This window comes from Papaver somniferum, chromosome 10, assembly GCF_003573695.1.
Source record: "Papaver somniferum cultivar HN1 chromosome 10, ASM357369v1, whole genome shotgun sequence".
Lineage (NCBI taxonomy): Eukaryota > Viridiplantae > Streptophyta > Magnoliopsida > Ranunculales > Papaveraceae > Papaver > Papaver somniferum.
This window is the reverse complement of record NC_039367.1, coordinates 147,336,697-147,354,793: the sequence shown is the minus strand read 5'-3', so window position 1 is coordinate 147,354,793 and position 18,097 is coordinate 147,336,697. Positions and strand designations below refer to the sequence as shown.

General features: G+C 35.1%; 1 protein-coding gene across 1 annotated transcript; it reads left to right on the top strand.

Annotated features, from left to right (window-relative positions):
* Positions 1–14,185: 14,185 nt before the first annotated feature.
* Positions 14,186–16,955, top strand: LOC113319270 (glutamate decarboxylase-like). The gene is made up of 5 exons (XM_026567540.1): positions 14,186–14,403; positions 14,664–14,868; positions 14,977–15,392; positions 15,786–16,092; positions 16,249–16,955. The coding sequence occupies exons 1-5, from the start codon at positions 14,318–14,320 to the stop codon at positions 16,717–16,719; spliced, it is 1,485 nt and encodes a 494-aa protein (XP_026423325.1). The 5' UTR covers positions 14,186–14,317; the 3' UTR covers positions 16,720–16,955.
* The last annotated feature ends 1,142 nt before the right edge of the window (positions 16,956–18,097 follow it).

Here is an 18,097-nt window from a genome sequence, read left to right as displayed (position 1 = left end):
GGTCGATGTTCCCATTTTTATTTTTAGTGCTACAGTATATGGTTTATGGTGTAGATGCATTGTTTTCAAACGTATGCCAAATATTTCTTCTAGACAAGAAATACATGGAAATTGAAATATACTACCCATTCAACGAACCATTCGCATTTTATTTTCTTTTTTTAAAGTTGAACATGTTGGAAAACGATTAATAAAATTGATTTTTAATGGTTTTAATAAAAATAATAATTTATTGTTTTCTTTTTTGAATAAAAGGAAAACTAGTTCCACATCGTGGAGTTTCCACTTTTTAGTTGTTTTAAGAGACTATATAAGCTTTTAGTCCCACATCGGGGAGTTCATCTTTTTAAGTTGTATTATTCCATTATATAAACTAATTCACTACTTTTGTAAAATCAATGGGAAAGGGATTGCTTTATATTTAGAGGGGCCCCCAAGGGAAAAAATATTTTATATTGTTTTCTCAAACGTTCGTGATTTTTCCTTTATGGTTTTTCGGAATTGCCAAGTTCAAGTTGAGCATCTACTACATATGCTAGTAGTAGGTGTAGTAGGGTGTTTTATCCTGAAGATATCTGTCCCGTGAGGGCTATAGCATCACTGTTGAGTGTAGTCGGGAGCTAATGTCTTAAGGGAAACGTGTTGAACACGTGACTCACTCTGTTTTTTCAAAGTTTTGCCTTGTTGCCGTTGTGGAGATATGTGAAGCTCGCTCGTTTCGTCAAATCCATCACTTCCATTACAAAGGAGATAAGTATCAATAACTTTTACTTATTTTATTTTTCTTTGTTTTGATTGTTGCACCCAACAATCATAAGACATTAGAATTTGTAATAATCATGGATGTTAATTGTGAAGTGAAAAACAAAAAACGAATTTTCGGTCAGATGTAGAGTTTAGAATTTATCTCTTAAACCTAGAAGGAATTTCGATGAACCCTTTTGACCTAATGTAGTAGACATCTTGGTAGTTACCCACATAAAATTTCGGAATTTTTGGAGTTGTAAAAGTATTTTTTTGATATTTTACAAAACAGAGAAACGTTTCTGAAAATTTCTGACGAGCAGAAATTTGTTGTTAACTAAGGTAGTTTTTATGGGATAACCATGAGTTTTTTGATGTGGTTATTCAAACGAAGTTTGTAGATCTAGATGTTATCTTCAAAACTCATATTTTATTTTCTCCGATTCGGAACTAAGGTTTGTGAGATGTGGTGTGTTAAGTGATTGGGAAATTACCGTGTCCGTGGTCAAAATATAAACGAAGATTATGACATGAAATTGGAAAGAGACATGGATACCAGGAGCATGTGGATGAACACAATTCTTCCAAAGCTGACAAAGGCAAGAACATCAAACAACTATAAGCGTAGTTTTCAGAAGAAAGGTATGTTTCGTAAAACTGAATCCGACATTACTTTAATTAAGGGTGATTGTTATGTTTGTAAAATTCCTGGCCACGCGGCAGTAAATTGTAGACAACATAAAAACCTTAATAAGTAGAAATTTAATGCTAATTTAGTTGAAACAAACTAGAACGAGTTCAGTGGCATGATGTTGGAAGTTATTTTAATAACCAATGTGAGAGACCAGTAGGTAGACTCTGGAGCCACCAAGAATGTTTGTTGACACAAAGACCTGTTCACCTCCTATTAGAGGATAGGGGATGTCGAGAAACTATTTTTGAGTAAGTCATCTGCAATAGAGGTTGCATAAAAGGAAAAGGTCGAGCAGAAGCTCATATCTGTGATATTCTCACATTGAATGAAGTTTTTATGTTCCGAGCATATGCGAGAATCTTGTATATGGTTCTGTTTTAGATGGAAAAATATTTAAGATCTTAATTGAATCTGGAAATATTATTGTAACTAGGCAGAGATTTTTTAAGCAAGAGTTATAGGACTTTGGGTCTATATAAGCTTAACGGAAAAACTGATGATGTGAACATAGTTGATTCTTGTGCTTTCTTCGTGTGATTGTTTGTTTTGCGTGGTAGACTTGTAACCGTAAAATTATAAGTCAATGCTTAACTGGATAGCATACGCTCCGTACACAAATTTAGTTTGGATTTTGAACACAAAAGTGAAATATGTGAAGAATCAAAATATGCTATAAAACCTTTAGAAAAAATGTACACAGTAATTCTAAACCTTTAGAATTAATTCAGTTAGACCTAGTTGACATGAGTTCAACCCAAAACCACTGTGGTAAAAGATGGTTTATAACTTCCGTCGATGATTGTACGAGGTACTATCTTGTATACTTGCTTAGGGATAAGGATGATGCCTTGGAAGCTTTAAGATGTATAAACTTGAAGTTGGAAACAAATTAGAAGCCTCGAACATAACAACTGTATCCTTAAGAAGATGATAATTTCCATGTTGATTAGTTCAGGTTTACCTACGACCTTGTGGGGGGAGGCAGTCCTCTTAACTAGTATATCCTGAATAGAGTACCCTTTTAAGGATCAGATGAAACTCCATATGATTTATGGAAAGGTAGATGACCTTCTTACGAATGTGTCACAGTATGGGGGTGTTTGACTAAGATTGTAATTCCTCTTCCTAAAAGAACTAGATTGAAACCAAAAATGTTGATTGTGTCTTCATATAGGGTATGCCATATACTTATACATATAGATTTTTGGTTGTGTGTTCTGATTTTTTTCTGACTTTGGTGTGAATATTATTACGGAATCTAGGGATCCTGAGTTCTTTGAACATGTTTATTCTAAACTTGTACCTCATTACAGATGTGTTATTGATCCCCTAGATTTATTTTCAAATAGTCATAACTTATTTTAAAGAAAGATGAAGTTGATGTTGAGCCTAAGAGAAGTAAAACAATTAGACTTGAGACTTCTTATGAAACAGACTTCATAACATGCCTAGCTTAGTCTAAGCCCCAGACTTGTAAAGAAGCCTTGATATCTACTAAAACCCATTCTGGTAAGAAGCTTCATTTAGTTAAATGGACTCAGTCCGTCGGAACCAGACTTGGGAGCTTGCTAGTTTACCCCCAGGGAGTAAGACCATGGGATGTAAATGAGTCCTTAAGAGGAAACGATAGGTAGATGGAACTGTGGATAAATATTAAGATAAGTTGGTATCTAAAGGCTATAAACTAAAAGAAGGTGTAGGTTTCCTTGATTCTTATTCACTTATGACGAGAATTACTTTTGTTGAGATGCTAATTGATATTGCTGCCATAAACAACTTGGAGATACATCATATGGTTGTTAAGACAACTTTTCTAAGACCGTGAATTAGATAAAGAAATTTACATAGACCAACCTGAGGACTTTTTAGTGAAAGGTTATGAAGACAAAGTTTGTAAATTGATTGAATCTTTGTATGGTTTTAAAATAAGCAAGTAAATAATGATCATGTGATAATATGTAGTGGATTTAAGTTAATGAATCTTACAAGTGTATTTACAAGTAACTTTTTAAGGATGCCTGTGTGATTGTATGCTTGTATGTTGATGATATGCTTATACTTGATACAGATATAGATGTGATTAATTCCACTAAAAACATGCACTGAATGAGAACGTTGACTAGAAAGACTTAGGCCCTTTTGATGTAATCTTAGGGATGAGGATTAGAAGATAATCAAACATTTATATTCTTAGTCATTCTCAATTATGTTGAATTTGTGCTTATGAGATACAATCAGTCTGATTGAAATCCTGCGTGTACTCCATATGATTCTTCTTGTAGACTCGAGAAAAATAAGGGTAATTGAGTATCTTAACTTGGATACTCAAGAGTTATAGGATGTCTGATGAATTTAATGAACTGTAAGAGTCCATGCATTTCCTATATTGTGAGTAAGTTAAGTAGATATAGTTGTGTCCAGAGCAAGACCATTGGGATGCATTTAGTAGAGTATTACGGTACCTAAAATACTATGTTACCTTTTGTTTGGCTTATGAAAGGTATCTTCCTGTCCTTGAGGGACTTTGTGATGCAAACTGGATAGTTGACTCAGAGGAGTCTAAGTCTACGAGTGGATATGTTTTCACTCTAGTAGGAAGGTTTGTTTTTGGAAGATTTCCAAACATACATATATTTCTCAATTCATTATGGAATCTGAGAGTATTGCGATAGATAAAGCACGAGAGGGGGTCGAGTGCCTAAGATGCTTTCTAGAAGACATTCCTCTTTGTCAAAGGCATGTGCCAGCTATATCTATATATTGTGTTAGCCAAGCAATAATAGCTATAGCTAAAAATAACTAATATCAATTGACGTTATTTCGATTGATTGGATAAATTCCAAAGAGAATATCGCACAACCTTTGACGAAAGGTTCATCCAAAGAGATTGTTTGATACACATCGAGGGGGATGGGGATTAAGCTCATAAATTAAACTTGCCATGAAGAATACTCAACCTTGGTGACTGGAGATCCCAAGATCAAGGTTTCGAATGAGATAACTAATTTGTGGTGGGTAAAGGTAAACACTATCAGAGAATTTCATTCTCTGTCCCTTCCCTATGGTGTAGACGTGATAGTGTGACTGCATGTGAAGGATGACTTTTAAGAAGTCTTAATGAGTTCTATAGTTTCAATTTAAGATTGAAGTGGGGTGTAGCATTAACACTCTTTATGGAAACTCACTTATCTGAATAAGGAAGTGGGTCCGCTTCCTATGAGAATATGAGCTTTGATTCTCTAGAGCATTCTGAGAAACAGGATATGTCCAGGGCCAAATTGGACAAAACGGCACGAGCTTGGGAACACCCTTGGAGATATCATCCGTGGTTGTTATCGCGAATTACATAAAATGCTAGCAGTTCAAGACATAGTTCACTGTCTCTAGCAAGTAATTCCGGTAATATCTCACTAAGCGAAGGTTCAAGACCTCATGGACACCTCTGCCTAAAATGGTATTTCCTGCGCTTTTTATGTGATTCGTTTTGATGGTTTTTGATATTAATGGAACTTAGGACATAAGGGTCACTAAGGGTTCACTAGTTCATGCTTTTTCACTTTGGTGAAAGGAACCTTTAGTCTCACTTGTGAGGAACTAAAGATGAAAGATCTCTATACTATATGATTTTTGCAATCCATAGTATGACCCTGGGGTCAACACACTGTTGTGTATGGGAGATGACGTTGGAATGGATAGTATGACTTCAACATGCACGATCTATCTGTCTGTTCACTCAGTTCGGGTCGTGAGATAGGGTTGTTGATTTACCAACATCTATATGTGTTTTCGTATTTTATTGAGTTTTCATTCATGTGGGGGATTGTTGGAAAACGATTAATAAAATTGATTTTTAATGGTTTTAATAAAAATAATAATTTATTGTTTTCTTTTGTGAATGAAAACCTTTTTAGTCCCACATCGGGGAGTTCATCTTTTTAAGTTGTATTATTCCATTATATAAAAAAATTCACTACTTTTGTAAAATCTATGAGAAATGGATTGATTTATATTTAGAGGGACCCCCAAGGGGAAAAATATTTTATATTGTTTTCTCAAGCGTTTGCGATTTTTCCTTTATGGTTTTTCGGAGTTGTCAAGTTCAAGTTGAGCATCTACTATATATGCTAGTAGTAGGTGTAGTAGGGTGTTTTATCCTGGAGATATCCGTCCTGTGAGGGCTATAGCATCACTCTTGAGTGTAGCCGTGCGCTAATGTCTTAAGGGCAATGTGTTGAACACGTGACTCACTCTGTTTTTTCAAAGTTTTGCCTTGTTGTTGTTGTGGAGATATGTGAAGCTCGCTCGTTTCGTCAAATCCATCACTTCCATTACAAAGGAGATAAGTATCAATAACTTTTGCTTATTTGATTTTTTTTTGTTTTGATTATTGCACCCAACAATCTTAAGACATTAGAATTTGTAATAATCATGGATGTTAATTATGAAGTGAAAAACAAAAAACGAATTTTCGGTCAGATGTAGAGTTTCGAATTTATCTCTTAACCTAATGTAGTAGACATCTTGGTAGTTACCCACATAAAATTTCAGAATTTTTGGAGTTGTAAAAGTATTTTTTTGATATTCTACAAAACAGAGAAACGTTTCTGAAAATTTCTGACGAGCAGAAATTTGTTGTTAACTATGATAGTTTTTATGGGATAACCATGAGTTTTTTGATGTGGTTATTCAAACGAAGTTTGTAGATCTAGATGTTATCTTCAAAACTCATATTTTATTTCCCGATTCGGAACTAAGGTTTGTGAGATATGGTGTGTTAAGTGATTGGGAAATTACCGTGTCCGTGGTCAAAGTATAAACGAAGATTATGACATGAAATTGGAAAGGGACATGGATACCAGGAGCATGTGGATGAACACAATTCTTCCAAAGTTGACAAAGGCGAGAACATCAAACAACTATAATCGTAGTATTCAGAAGAAAGATATGTTTCATAAAACTGAATCCGACATTACTTTAATTAAGGGTGATTGTTATGTTTGTAAAATTCCTGGCCACGCGGCAGTAAATTGTAGACAACATAAAAACCTTAATAAGTAGAAATTTAATGCTAATTTAGTTGAAACAAACTAGAACGAGTTCAGTGGCATGATGTTGGAAGTTATTTTAATAACCAATGTGAGAGACCAGTAGGTAGACTCTGGAGCCACCAAGAATGTTTGTTGACACAAAGACCTGTTCACCTCCTATTAGAGGATAGGGGATGTCGAGAAACTATTTTTGAGTAAGTCATCTGCAATAGAGGTTGCATAAAAGGAAAAGGTCGAGCAGAAGCTCATATCTTTGATATTCTCACATTGAATGAAGTTTTCATGTTCCGAGCATATGCGAGAATCTTGTATCTTGTTCTGTTTTAGATGAAAAAAGATCTAAGATCTTAATTGAATCTGGAAATCTTGTTGTAACTAGGCAGAGATTTTTTAAGCAAGAGTTATAGGACTTTGGGTCTATATAAGCTTAACGGAAAAACTGATGATGTGAACATAGTTGACTTGGAACCGTAAACTTATAAGTCAATGCTTAACTGGATAGCATACGCTTCGTACCCAAATTTAGTTTGGATTTTGAACACAAAAGTGAAATCTGTGAAGAATCAAAATATGCTATAAAACCCTTAGAAAAAATCTTCAGAGTAATTCTAAGCCTTTAGAATTAATTCAGTTAGGCCTAGTTGACATGAGTTCAACTCAAAAATACTGTGGTAAACGATGGTTTATAACTTCCGTAGATGATTGTACGAGGTACTATCTTGTATTCTTGCTTAGGGATAAGGATGATTCCTTAGAATCTTTAAGATGTATAAACTTGAAGTTGGAAACAAATTATAAGCCTTGAACATAACCACTGTATCCTTAAGGAGATGATAATTTCCATGTTGTTTAGTTCAGGTTTACCTGCGACCTTGTGGGGGAGGCAGTCCTCTTAATTAGTATATCCTGAATAGAGTACCCTTTTAAGGATCAGATGAAACTCCATATGATTTATGGAAAGGCAGATGACCTTCTTACGAATGCGTCAAAGTGTGGGGGTGTTTGACTAAGATTGTAATTCCTCTTCCTAAAAGAACTAGATTGAAACCAAAATTGTTGATTGTGTCTTCATATAGGGTATGCCATATACTTCTACATATATATTTTTGGTTGCGTGTTCTGATTTTTTCTGACTTTGTTGTGAATATTATTACGGAATCTAGTGATGCTGAGTTCTTTGAACATGTTTATTCTAAACCTGTACCTCATTAGAGATTTGTTGTTGATCCCCTAGATTTATTTTCAAATAGTCAGAACTTATTTTAAATAAAGATGAAGTTGATGTTGAGCCTAAGAGAACAAAAACAATTAGACTTGAGACTTCTTATGTAGTTTATTGAGTTTTCATTCATGTGGGGGATTGTTGGAAAATGATTAATAAAATTGATTTTTAATGGTTTTAATAAAAATAATATTTTATTATTTTATTTTTTTAATGAAAAACTTTTTAGTCCCACACCGTGGAGTTTCCACTTTTTAGTTGTTTTAAGAGACTATATAAGCTTTTAGTCCCACATCGGGGAGTTTATCTTTTTAAGTTGTATTATTCCATTATATAAACAAATTCACTACTTTTGTAAAATCTATGGGAAAGGGATTGCTCTATATTTAGAGGGATCCACAAGGGAAAAAATATTCTATATTGTTTTCTCAAGCGTTCGCAATTTTTCCTTTTTGGTTTTTCGGAGTTTCCAAGTTCAAGTTGAGCATCTACTACATATGCTAGTAGTAGGTGTAGTAGGGTGTTTTATCCTGGAGATATCCGTCCTGTGAGGGCTATAGCATCACTCTTGAGTGTAGCCGGGCGCTAATGTCTTAAGGGAACGTGTTGAACATGTGACTCACTCTGTTTTTTCAAAGTTTTGCCTTGTTGTTGTTGTGGAGATATGTGAAGCTCGTTCGTTTCGTCAAATCATCACTTCCATTACAAAGGAGATAAGTATCAATGACTTTTGCTTATTTGATTTTTATTTGTTTTGATTATTGCACTCAACAGAACCCCTAATGATGCTCACAGCTTTCCGAAGCTATATATGATTGTTTAAGAATTAACAACGAGTGTGAATGTTAATGATGCTCCAACAACACTTGTTAACGAACATACTTTGTTAAGTAGCATACTTGCACGTATGTCGCTCGGGATGATGCCATGTCAATTTTACTGAGTCGACGGGTTAATTAAGAGTGTTAAAAACCATGATTACAACTGCCATTAAAAACTTCACAACTTAAATTGCTCTGCAGCGTAAGGAAGTTCATAGTAATCTATGATTGGAGGTGATAAATACAAATTTTCGAAGAAGAAATCCTTGAACCCAACTCATTTTTGGAAAGAAGGAAATCTATGGTATAGTGAATCCGAAAGTCAGGTTTTTGGATCATGAGTTTTGAACAATTGGTCTCCTAAAAAATAATTTTGAATTTGCTTACTAAGTCATCTAACCGGGAAACGGATAAATAGTTGACGACTGAGGGTTTCTAATATTTTAAATCTTTTGAAAAGGTAATGAAATTAAATTAGCCATCTTAACCGTGGAGGAACACATAATAACCGTTAAAATTCATGAATTTATAATTTTATTTTCAAAGATCACAATAAGGTCATGTTGATTAGGCACTCTGTTTTCTTGTTGTTGTTTGGCATGTAATTTCCATGACATGGCTCATTCAGGGAAATAAATATATAGGTTCTTCTAATTTCATTTCATAATGCGATTCTATGTGGAAGTGGTTATGAAAGTAAGCAAACACAAGGTACCTGAATATCAAAGCATCTGAAATATTGGTGGAAACTCTGTCGAAACAAGTTTGAACTGAAAACAATTTTAGTAGTGTTTTTTCCCCTATTTTTATGAATATGATTGTTTGTACCATGAGTAAAAATGTCACATAATGGGCCAAATTGCTACTTAAATCACCTTTTGGCCCTCATCCAAGCCTGTCACCAGCCTACCGACTGAAGTAGCTACTAGCTAATCCAGTGGTCTATGAAGTCAACGCCCGATCAACTATCGAAGTCAAGTTGCAAGTCGCACCTCTAGCTGATGGATGTCGTAAGTGCAATCGAATTAATATTCTTATTTTCACACAATTAACTGGTAATATAATGGAAGTAAGAATCGTTCCCACGAAAAGCAGTGACTTTTAGTTGTCAAAGTGTCACAAAGAGGGGGGGTTTGTTTTAGATTGTGAGCAAAGTAAATAATCGAAGCAAATAAAATTGTATTGTAATCAATAGAGAGAGATATGATAGAGGAATACTTCTTCGTATATAAACCGTCAATGAGTTATTATAATTGCCTACTCGTCGTTAATCATAGATTATCACCAACCGTAGAATAACAGCTAGATCAGTTGTTATCCCCTAAATTCCTTATATCACTGGATACAGAAGTTCTCGCTTATTAGATTCTATTCAACGAACCACCAAGTAGTAAATCACTCAAGGTGTAATCCAATCGAATGCTTTATCTTTTGTGAATTTATAGTTTGATCATACTAGTTAGACTCTTGGATCAAGGTCCACTTTTTAGTGTTGTTTATACACACAATCCCTCCACAGAATCCCTCTGCAAGGTTTTGTGTTCTCTACTTGTGTACAAGTTATTCGACGATTACTTATCTCCTAACTCAATACTAGCAATAGATTGAATCAACAAATCAATTTAGTTGGCCACCTAAACAATCTATGAATCAATCATAAATATTCATGTAGTAAAAACAAACAATAATCATATGAAGAACTTCAAAGTAGATTAATATAATAACTCAAATCTTGTTTACAACTTAGAATTCATCCTCAATCAATGGGTGTTTAGCTACTCATGGATGTAGAAACATCCATGATATACATATGAGAAAGTAAAGAGATAACGTTACGACTGATAATCGTTTCGTGTGATGTTTCTTCTCTCCAAACCCTAACAATTTCGTGACCTAATGATTGATATCATTTTACATAGCCTAACACCTTTTTATACGTTTACATTGCTTGGCCTTCACGTATTTAGTTTGGTTTAGGAACCCGACCCAAAATTATGACCTAGCGACTCCAAAAGTACCCTTAGGCCTTCCAAAGTGTAAATACACGTTTCCTACTACCTAAGTTTGAGAAACCAGTCCGCAAACTTCAAATTCCAGCAGAAATTTTCGGAATTAAATCTGCGAACCTAGTTCGCGGACTTCACTGTCTTCGATATTTGATAAAAACTGTTTTGGCCACAACTTCTTCATATGAACTCGGAATGATCTCATTATTTTTGCATTCTTTTTATCTTTAAATTCTCTTCAATATGATGATGAGAAATACTTAATTTGAAGGGGTTAAGATCGGTATTTGGACCTTCTCTTGATTTTGAGCGTTTTGCTCCTTTTCGTCGCTTTTCTTCCACTTCTCTTGGACTTGAGTGCTTGGATACTTGGAATACTTATCTTACTATCTCTTTTCAGTATTTTGTATCTCCTTTTTGGATGATTCACCTAATAGAGACAAATAAGAGAAAACAAGAGTAATAATACGAATAGATGCAAGAATAATAGCTAAAACAAGTATGGAATGGATACTAAAATCATATGAATTATGCACTTATCACTAACCAGTTCTACCGCACTGCCAGCCAACCTCTATCCATACTGTCAATTGTGTTGCCTGCCAACCTCCATCCAATCTCCAGTCAAGGTAGTCTGCCCATGTCAATTAAGCCTCTTCCCGTCGATCTGGTTCAAGAACCCTGGAAGCAGATTCTGGAAGAGTCTGGAAGGTTTCATGACCAATTCCTACAAGGAATATTCCAGGAGGCATGCAAGGCAAGTTAATGCAGTTTATGGATAGGAGGCATGCAGGGCATGTCCAGCAGGAATGCAAGGCAAGTAAATGCAGTTTATGGCCAGGAGGCATGCAGGGAAACTTAATTCAGTTTATGCCACCTCATAATTAGGGGAAGATCCGAATTCACAACTTTATAGATAAGGGAAATTATAACCCGGGGGGTGGGGGTGGATGGGGGAAAAAATAGAGCAGAAAATCCTAAAAGGGATCAAAAACCAATTGTAATCATATCAATGAAATATCTCTTCCTATGAGGATTCTTCCGTGGATGTAGGCAAAACTTGCCGAACCACGTAAAATTCGTTTCTCTTCTTTATGCTTGTTTCATGTGTTTTAACCCTGTTTTCGTCATCATCACCAATATCATCGTGTTTAGTGCCTGGAAATATTTCTGGGTACAATTTCAATGGTAAACGGTTAAAATAGTGAAGACCTCTACAATAGGATAGAGGATGCTGAGAAAATGATCTGGGTGTCGATTTGGAATATCTTTAGACCAAATTAGGGAAATAGTTAAGAAATGCTATGAGCTCTGGTTCATAATTTCTTTGAGTGAAAATAAGACATTTTGGGAAGAAATTTTAAAGGAAAAAGCTAAATACCCTTAATCAAAGCATGAATCCTGTCATTTGGGTTGAAAGACATCCAACTCCTAGCGTGTCGGAATTTCTGTTAATTAGTGAAAACAATAATCAAACTATCATCCATTTTTTATTGGAGCTTGGAGCAAACACAAATTTCTTATCTGTGAACTGTGAAGGACAAATTGATTTTCTTTCCCTTTTTTGCTCAGTAAATAGAAAATACATCAAGAAATAGGCTAATTACAAACACAATAGAAAAGCTACCCCATCAGACAAATGGGAAGAAAGAAAAGGAGAAACAAATGAAACCCCAAAGCCCAAAAAGCCTCACAAGAAGCTAAGGGAGGTTCAAATTGAATAACAAACATAATTATGTTTACATGATAGGCTGAGTTTATATTGCTCTCTCTCTCTCACACCTCAAATCTCAGTTACACTTCTCACGTACACTGCACACACTTACAACTTGACCTTAACCCACAGCTCTGGACCTGACTGCAACTAGTATGCTATTACATACGGATGTATAGATAAATATACGGATGTCTGAGAGAGGTAAATGCTGGTTGATCATATTTCATTATAATTCCATGATTCAGAGTATCATTTCTGATTTGATCCTTTTAATTTTCATAAAAGAATCAATTCGATACATTTCTTGTATACTCATAGGTGCTATATTGGATTTTAATCAGATTTTGGATCGATCTTTACTTTCTACTCGAGCTCCATCATGTACTATTTACAACCCAACAGATGGGGATTGTTCTAGTGAAACACATCAAACTACAGAGTAATCTTCATGATACAGTTTTTTTTGTCTAAAAGATATATAATAAAGTTTCCACCGACACTTCAATTTGTTTTGGCAAGCCGCGTAAAAAAGATTAAAACCCATGTGGGGTATAATCAAATCAAGACCAATGAGAAGTGGAGTCCAATTTATACATAAATCGACAGATTGGTGAAATGATTTCTTGATGACACTTCCATTAAAATAATGCTGGAGTTCATCTAGAATATATGTGTAGTAAATCATGCAAGAAAAATGACAAGTTCATACAAATTCGTAAAGGTATGGCAGTCTTTTAGACAAGAGCAGCCCACCTTTCAGGAGGAATTGGTTTTCGACTGTCTTAAAATCTCTTTAGGTTTGGTGATTTTATTTACGGAACCAGGCTCCACGCACACCTGACGCACTGTATGCCGAACCTAAACACCTAGTTCTAGGCTTCTAGCTAACTTTATTCTAACCAAAATGGACTTTTTTGCGGAATACTTTTACCTTCATACGCTAACTATTGTGCCGGAAGTGTTGTTGAGAATCCTAGCCAGTGATAATGAAATAAGATTATCAAATCTAATGAACTGTTGAGAAATTCCTCGATAACAAGAATAAAATCTTTTGTGTTTCACTTTAGGTGTCATTTTGAAAGTTTGATTTTGGAGAATATAGAAGTCTGATTATTTTGCACCCCGGTGGAATAGTAGGAAAAAACTATTTCGCAAACCAAATTTGACCAAAAAGTCAGCCTCTGTAATGACCAAATGGGTATTTTCATTGTCAAAAGAAATGACCAAGTGGTTCAACCCCACAGCAAAATCTGGTCGTCCACAAGAAGGCCTTCAGAGCCTTTGTGAAACAGCTAAACCCCGGGAAAGCATGGCCATCCATTTCGCATCCAGACACAATAATATTCATTGTTTATGTACGTTTGAATTTCAACCCAAGACTTTGTTTTTGTTTTAAATTATTCACAAGACTTTGCTTCGGTGTTCAGACTTTAAATTCGATTAAAAAAAGTGTTCGGATTCATAAGACTTGTTCGCTGTTATTCGTTGGCTTTCAATGAGTTCTTTTGAAAATATCTTTGGTGTGAAACTCATTTATTAGGGGGAATAAATCAATATTATACCGGAATAAATCAATACATTCAACAGAGATTAGGATATTCAGATCGTGCATGCATGCACGAAGCATAATGGACCAAGATCGTGGACCATAGCATGGTTGTTCGAATAATTCTTTCTTTATACTAAAACAAGGCTGGTCGGTGGTTATGATTTTCCCAAATATGAAACTATGGGTGCGCGTGCTTTTACCACTTGTCCCCGTTAATGTATATTTCTTTTATTATTAGCGGTCTTTGTACTTGAAAAACAAGAAATGAAAAGAAAAGAAAAAAAGAAACCGCTAGGAAAGAAAGAATCATTTGAAGGTAAGAATCTATATATGTAAACCAGTCGTACTCTGTCTGGTTCTCACCTTCTCCATCAAGACATTAAACTATATAAATAGAGGATTCAGCATTCTACAACAAACCACTTCATTCTTCCTCTTCTTCTTGTTCATCATCTTTGCAATCTATATTTCTTCATCAGTGCTACATTCTGTTTAGTTTGGAATTGAAAATCAAAAATGGTTTTGTCAAAGACTGCTTCGAATTCTGATGTTTCAATTCATTCGACCTTCGCTTCGCGATATGTTCGAACTTCTCTTCCCAGGTAATCAGTAATATACTTTTCTTGAGGAAGTTGGTGTTGGATTATTTGTTTTTATTTCTTATTTTTTCCCCCAAATGGTTTGGAGTATAAATTGGTTTTTTGTCTGAACGAGAAGAAATTTTAAAAAACAAAATGGTCAAACATTTGATCGGGGCGGCTGCCCCAGTCAAAGATAGTTGACTAGGCCAGCGGCTTAGTCTGGCAGTTTCCAACTTATGCAAGCGCGCCTTAGCTAATTTTGTGTTAATTACTTGGATCAGGTTTAAGATGTCGGAAGACTCAATCCCAAAGGAAGCTGCATATCAGATCATTAACGATGAGCTGATGTTGGATGGAAATCCTAGATTGAATCTTGCTTCGTTTGTGACAACTTGGATGGAACCTGAATGTAATAAGCTTATCATGGATTCTGTTAACAAGAACTATGTTGACATGGATGAATACCCTGTTACAACTGAGCTTCAGGTAATCATATATATGCAATTTGTTTTGTTTCAGATGTTTATGGTGGTGAAGTGGAAAAACGACAATTTAATGTTAGCTAATTCGTCGACTTTTGTATTTTTTGTATAGAACCGTTGTGTGAATATGATAGCCCATCTATTCAACGCACCACTTGGAGACTCTGAAGCTGCAGTAGGAGTCGGGACAGTTGGATCATCAGAGGCAATAATGCTAGCTGGATTAGCATTCAAGAGGAAATGGCAAAATAAGATGAAAGCTCAGGGTAAATCCTGCGACAAACCCAATATTGTCACTGGTGCCAATGTTCAAGTCTGCTGGGAGAAGTTTGCAAGGTACTTCGAGGTGGATCTTAAAGAAGTGAAACTTAGTGAGGGTTACTATGTGATGGATCCAACAAAGGCTGTTGAAATGGTGGATGAGAATACCATCTGTGTAGCTGCGATCCTCGGCTCAACCTTAAATGGAGAATTCGAAGACGTTAAGCTCTTGAATGATCTCTTGGTTGACAAGAACAAGATTACTGGGTACGTTCTATTTTGCTTGTTTATCTTTTAACTGTTTCCAGGGTCTAGACCACTTCCCATCGATATCACATAATTAACACTACAAGAAACTTAACCTATTCTAGCATCCAATAGTTATGGTATAAACCCCTACTAGTGCCACGATAATCTATGTAGCAAGAAGTCTATTGCTGCACCCACTCTCTACTGTAGCAAGAGATTATACTATTTTGCCACACTTTTTTTCATATATGCTACATTTTTATGGCAACAATTTCATTTGCAACAGTAGATTATAGCTTTTAGCTGCACTTGAAAACTGTTGCGACTAAACTTTTTCTTTTGCAACATATATATTGAAGATGTGACAATAGGTAGATTTTCTTATACTGTAACCTTTTGGTACATTTGCAGGTGGGATACCCCAATTCACGTTGATGCAGCGAGTGGGGGTTTCATTGCACCATTCATATACCCAGAACTAGAATGGGATTTCCGTTTGCCTTTGGTGAAAAGTATAAACGTCAGTGGTCACAAATATGGACTTGTATATGCTGGGATTGGTTGGGCGATCTGGAGGACAAAAGAGGACTTGCCGGAAGAACTTATTTTTCATATCAACTACTTGGGAACTGATCAACCCACCTTTACCCTCAACTTCTCCAAGGGTTCCAGTCAAGTTATCGCTCAGTATTATCAACTTATCCGTTTAGGAATTGAGGTAAGGTTACAAGTTATTTGAATTATGTTTCTGGATAAGAAAAATTGATAATGTATGATGTATCCGTTATAGTCAAATTCTAATCGCGACTGGAACTGCTAAATTGGTTCTTGGATTAGAGACCAACAACTTATAAGCATATTTTTGGCCTAACAGGGTTACCGTAACATCATGGAGAATTGTAGCGAAAATGCAATAGTACTTAAGACAGGGATCGAAAAGATTGATCGATTCAACATTGTATCGAAGGACAAAGGAGTTCCATTGGTAGCATTCTCTCTGAAAGACCATACCCATTACACTGAATTTGACATATCAGATATGCTACGACGTTTTGGATGGATTGTTCCTGCTTATACAATGCCAGCTGATGCACAACATATTACGGTGTTACGTGTTGTAATAAGAGAAGATTTTTCGCGTACTCTAGCAGAACGGCTTGTTTTGGACATATCAAAAGTTCTGCAAGAACTTGATAGCACGTCCGCAAAACTTACTATGAAGATAAACAAGCAGATTTCTGATAATTATGAGAAGCAAGTTCAAGAAAATGGGAAAACTCAGATTGAGGTAAATAATAAACTGAAACAGATGGTGTTGCCCGCTAAGACTAATGTAATATGTTAATTCGAGATTATTCACCGGAGACTTGACTTTTTGTGATTTATTTTTCTGATTCCATAAGTTTATTTTGAGAATATTGTTTATTATTTAGTATATTGGTTTGATCGACGGTAAAGAGATGGAGAGAGTTCAAGATGATCCATTTTGAGTAGTATGTTTTTTAAATTTCTTTTATTATTGATTTTCGTTGTAATAAGTGATATCCAATATATGGTATTATGGTTAATGTTTTAAAATAATTTTTACACTTGCACAAATAATTTTTCATTAAGTATTTTCTACTGCTGGATCTAAAAAAATTGTCATTTGATTTGTCTACCGCATTTTGAATGGTAATATCGGCCGACAACTTTATTCTTTTTTTACAGAATTTGTCAATTAACCCAATAACGATAATTCATGGATGAAAAAGACATGTAAAATTGACACTGTTTAAATGGACGAGATTGTAAAAATAACCAGGATGTAAACAGTTTCATCCTGCCCATTTCCAAATACTTTTTCTTATTTTTAATTTACATCAGGATGCATCCAGTTTCATCCTCGCTCTTTATTAAGTTTAAGTCTGAATGAATCCAGTTTCATTCTTGCTATTTTTTTTTGTGTCCATTTCACCCTACTAATTTTTACTCGTCCATTAAAATCATATTTTTCAAATATTTGGGCAAATGACCCATTTTCCATATTTTTTTTCTGATACTTTTGTGCAGTACATCCCATAAACAAAAACAAATTTAGGTTACTTCCAAGTTCCGAGGTAATTACCTCAAAACTGCGGTAGCACTTGTGCAAGCATCAATATATGCGTAGAGTTGCTCACTTCATTTTATTATTGTTCTTTAATTTATGGTTTTAGTGTACTTATCCTGGGTTATAACGTGCTAATTGGTGCTTCTTCATTTTCTGAAATTGAAGACACCAAATTGTTAGTTTTGGTGATGGTTGTTAGTTTTGTTTCCATTTACTAAAGTCAAGTCGTGATAGATGTAATGATGGGTTGTCGTAGGCACAACAAATTAATTAAGATATTTTTCACTAATTGAGTAGTATTGTAGCAGTAGTAAGGATCATTCCCACAGAGGGCTGTGTAATTGATATGTTATTTGGATTACCAAACTAAAATAAACCAAAAAACTAAAAAGGGGTATTGGATTGATTGATAAATCTAATTTTATTAGAGATTTAAGCAATCCGTAATTGTCAAGCGCATCTCCTACACAAGTAGAAAACGTGAGACCTTGTATAGGGATTCTGTGGAGCAATCACATGCGAAAATAATATCAGCAAGTGAACCGAACGTACTGATTTTAACTAATGGGACCAACCTAAACTCAGAAAGCCTAATGTGTTCGATTTAATTACATGTAAGCGTACATCAAGG

Coding starts and splice junctions, on each gene's coding strand:
- LOC113319270 (XM_026567540.1), top strand. CDS start 14,318: ATGGTTTTGTCAAAGACTGCTTCGAATTCTGATGTTTCAATTCATTCG. Junction 15,393..15,785: donor GACAAGAACAAGATTACTGG/GTACGTTCTATT, acceptor GTACATTTGCAG/GTGGGATACCCCAATTCACG. Junction 16,093..16,248: donor TTATCCGTTTAGGAATTGAG/GTAAGGTTACAA, acceptor TTGGCCTAACAG/GGTTACCGTAACATCATGGA.